The sequence below is a fragment of the Thermobia domestica genome, chromosome 15 (genome assembly GCF_964235325.1).
Source record: "Thermobia domestica chromosome 15, izTheDome1.hap1.1, whole genome shotgun sequence".
In the NCBI taxonomy this organism is placed as follows: domain Eukaryota; kingdom Metazoa; phylum Arthropoda; class Insecta; order Zygentoma; family Lepismatidae; genus Thermobia; species Thermobia domestica.
The window spans coordinates 152,608,194-152,612,559 of record NC_137468.1 but is presented as its reverse complement, the minus strand read 5'-3'; the positions used below and the strand labels follow the sequence as shown (position 1 = coordinate 152,612,559).

General features: G+C 39.8%; 1 protein-coding gene across 1 annotated transcript; it reads left to right on the top strand.

The window, feature by feature from the left end:
- Nucleotides 1-623: 623 nt before the first annotated feature.
- Nucleotides 624-3,884, top strand: LOC145671660 (uncharacterized). The gene has a single exon (XM_081740858.1). It carries the CDS (start codon nucleotides 624-626, stop codon nucleotides 3,882-3,884), a length of 3,261 nt encoding a protein of 1,086 aa, XP_081596984.1.
- Nucleotides 3,885-4,366: the final 482 nt, after the last annotated feature.

The following is a 4,366-nucleotide window of genomic DNA, read 5'->3' as shown; positions in this document are numbered from 1 at the left end:
TTTGAAAAGTAATCATTTTTTGAAGAATTGTAAATCGAGAGGTTGTAAAAAGTGTTCCAAAAAGCACAATACATTATTGCATGTAGACGTAACAAAGGACAAATCAGTGCGGTTTCCAAGTTTAAGCAGTGGCGCGGTGCAAGAGCGTAGTAACAACTCAGATCCCAGTGAAAATTTAGGGCAAGTGTCATATTGTGCTTTAAAGGCTAACCCTAACGCAAGAGTGTTGTTATCTACTGCAATAGTAAAAGTAAGGGATAACAAGGGAAATTTGGTTCCTTGTCGCGTGCTTCTAGACAGTGCTAGTCAGACCAATTTCGTAACAGAGAATTTGGTGCAACAATTGAACATCAAACGGTATAGACAGTATACTCCAATTCAAGGTATAAATCAAGCGATATCTAATACAAAGTACTCTGTAGATATTTGTGTCCATTCATGTGTTAACACATTTTCATTGAATATAAGTTGTTCAGTTCTCCCTCACATTACAAGTAAACTACCGGAAGAAAGAATTAATTATGACGATTGGAACATTCCCAAGGACACTGTTCTAGCAGGCTACTTTTAATACGCCTGGAGACATAGATATTCTGTTAGGTGCGGAAGTATTCTACATAATTATGAAGTCAGGACACAAAACACGGCCAGGTGATTTTCCAGTGCTTCAGGAGACAGAATTGGGATGGATCGCGGCAGGACGCATTCCTCAAGAACGTGACCCCCATATTCCATTAACAACATGTTTTGTGAAGACAAACATAGATCTACAGCAACAACTTCAAAAATTCTGGGAACTAGAAGAAATTACTGTTACACCTAGATCAAGCGAAGAGCTTGCATGTGAGCGACATTTCGTTCAGAATACAACAAGAGATCATACAGGGCGTTTCATTGTACGATTGCCTTTGCTTGAAGACCGTACAGTTTTAGGCGATTCTTATCAGCAGGCATTGGTTAGATTAAAGCAATTGGAGAGAAGATTCGATCAACACCCGGACTTTGAAGCTAAATATACGGAATTCATGCAAGAATATGAAGATCTTGGTCACATGGTAAGGATAGATGAGCGTAAAAAGGAGGACGTCAGCGTTGCATACTATTTGCCACATCATGCAGTTTTTAAGCCCACAAGCTCTACAACAAAGCTCCGTGTAGTGTTTGATGCTTCAGCAAAATCTGACAGCGGAAAAAGCCTCAACGACATTCTCTTAGTTGGTCCTACAATACAGCAAGATTTGTTTTCTATCATTTTGCGCTTCAGAACTCATTCGGTAGTATTCACTGCAGATATCGCTAAGATGTATCGCATGGTCACTGTTCATCCAGAAGACACGCCATTACAACGTATATTGTGGAGAAGATCTAGAAATGATCCGATTCAAGTTTTTGAGTTGAAAACACTAACGTATGGTACGGTATGTGCTTCATTTGTGGCCACAAGATGCCTACAGCAATTAGCAGACGAAGAAGAGCATAATTACCCTGTAGCAGCAGAAATATTACGTCGAGATTTCTATATTGACGATGTTTGTAGTGGCATGAGCAACATACAGCAAGCTCTAGAGGTCCAGAAGCAATTGATAGAGTTACTGGGAAAGGGAGGTTTTACACTTAGAAAATGGAGTTCGAATGATCCAAGATTATTGGAATCCATCTCGCCAGAGCTTCGAGAAGTGCAGCGTCCAATCCAGTTCCACGAAGGCCAAGGCGTCAAGGCATTAGGATTGTCATGGCATCCAGACAAGGATATATTTCTCGTTGAAAGCAAGACGTCAACAATGAAGGTTCAAGAGTGCATTACTAAACGCCAGATTGCTTCCATCATTGCCACTATATTCGATCCATTAGGAATAATTTCACCAGTTGTCATTTCATACAAAATATTTTTGCAAGAATTGTGGCGGCAAAAGGTTCAATGGGACGACAATATATCAATGGAATTAGCAAGGAAATGGACTCAATTGTACAAGCAACTTCCATTAATCAATCAGATAAAATTCGACAGATATGTACTCGTTGAAGGAAACATAGAGGAGATTCAGATCCATGGTTTTTCAGATGCTTCTCAAAGAGCATATGGAGCTTGCATTTATATGCGATCGATCAATCAACAAGGAAAAATATCAGTTAAGTTATTATGTGCTAAATCACGTGTGGCCCCAGTCAAGAAAATCACTCTCCCACGTCTGGAGTTATGCGCAGCAGTTGTTTTGGCAAAGTTAGTTCACAAGATTTTACCAATTTTAAAATTGAACATAAGTAGCGTCCATTTATGGACCGACTCCCAAATCGTGTTGGCATGGCTAGCTTCTCCATGCAACAAATGGAAACCTTTCGTGGCCAACAGAGTAGCTCAAATTCAAGACTTAACTGACGTTAGCTGTTGGAAACATGTAACTTCTTTAGACAACCCTGGAGACTTGATTTCAAGAGGAATAGATGCAGTTTCCATAAAGGACAATTCATTATGGTGGCACGGTCCACAATGGCTTTCTAGTTTAGAATCTAATTGGTCAGTGACAAGTAAGGATTCATTGCTACCAGATCAAGTTCCAGAGAGTAAGGGAACCATAACATTGACAGTCACTTTAGACAATTGGTGCAATAAAACCATAACAAGATTCTCAAAATTGTCAAGGTTAGTTAGGACAATAGCATATTGTAGACGTTTTGTTCATAACATCAGACACAAGCAAAATAAACTAACAGAAGGTCTTTCAGTACAAGAACTCCATACAGCGCTCCATGTTTGCATCAAATGGACACAAGAAATTGGATTTCACAGCGAATTACAGCATCTTTGTGATGGAAACATTGTTCCACCAAGAAGTAAACTGAACAATTTACATCCATTTTTAGATAGTGAAGGCATGATCCGAGTTGGAGGAAGATTGGAGAATAGTCAGCTTCCGTTTGACGCCAAACATCAAATAGTTCTGCCTTCAAATCAACACTTAACAAAACTTATAGTTGAAGCAGAACACTTAAGATTACTTCATGCTGGACCCCAATTATTAATATCATCACTACGCCAGAAATATTGGATCATCAGGTGCAAACAGGTGGTAAAACAAGTCATCCATCATTGCTTCACGTGTTTCAAGTTAAAGGCCAGTGGTTCAAAACAACTTATGGGACAGTTGCCAGCAGCTCGTGTGCAGCAAACCAGACCATTCCTAAACGTAGGCGTGGACTACGCGGGAGCGTTTTACATAAAATCAGGAGCAGTTAGAAATAGATCTGTACGTAAGGCGTATGTTGCATTATTTGTTTGTTTATCCACCAAGGCAATACATCTGGAATTGGTAACAGATCTTAGTGCGCAGTCATTCATAGCAGCTTTACGCAGATTCATAGCCAGACGAGGAAGATGTCTCAATATATACAGCGACAATGGCACAAATTTCGTTGGAGCCAACAACGAATTGAAAGAATTGTATCAGCTGTTTTCATCATATCCTTTTAGTTCTCAAGTTCATGATTTTGCATCGACCGAAGGAATTCAGTGGCACTTCATACCACCAAATTCGCCGCATTTTGGAGGACTATGGGAAGCCGGTATAAAATCAATGAAATACCATCTAGTTCGTATTACAAAGGGTGCAGTGTTAACATATGAAGAGTTTGCAACATTACTGACACAGATTGAGGCCTGTCTCAACTCTCGACCACTTACAGTGCTATCAAGTGAGCCTAACGACATCAGTGTTCTCACCCCTGGACATTTTTTAATTGGAGAAGCACTTACAGCTTTACCAGAGCCTAACCTCACCGATCTACCACAACCGCTTATCTCGTTGGCAGAAGATACAACAACTAAAACAACACATTTGGAAGAGATGGTCCCGAGATTATTTACATGGTCTTCAACAACGCTCTAAGACAACTTCACCGCAACACAATCTCAAGGTCGGAGATGTAGTTTTGCTGATTGAAGACAACGTTCCTGCATTGCAGTGGAAATTGGGCATCATTGAAAAAGTGTTCCCAGGAAAGGATTTCTTAGTTCGTGTAGTGACGGTTCGTACTACAACTGGAACATATAAACGTTCCATCAAGAAACTAGTTGCATTGCCATATAACAAGGATTAGAATTGAGATTTGAGTAATAAAAAATAAGTACACTTGTAATATTGCTTCAAGTTTTGTGTTTGTTTCGTTTTTTATATGTATCATTTTGTTTTATTTGGTCAGACCTTAGCTGACCAACAGGGGGGAGTATGTTTGGGATTATTTGTGTTTTACAGTGTGTGTGCCTTTAGCTGGCAACAGTGTCCAAGTTGCTTTACGCTTTTCTATTGTTTGGTGTGTGAGTGTGGAGGCAGCAAGAACATGAAGTTTTTGTGGACCATATATCATGGTC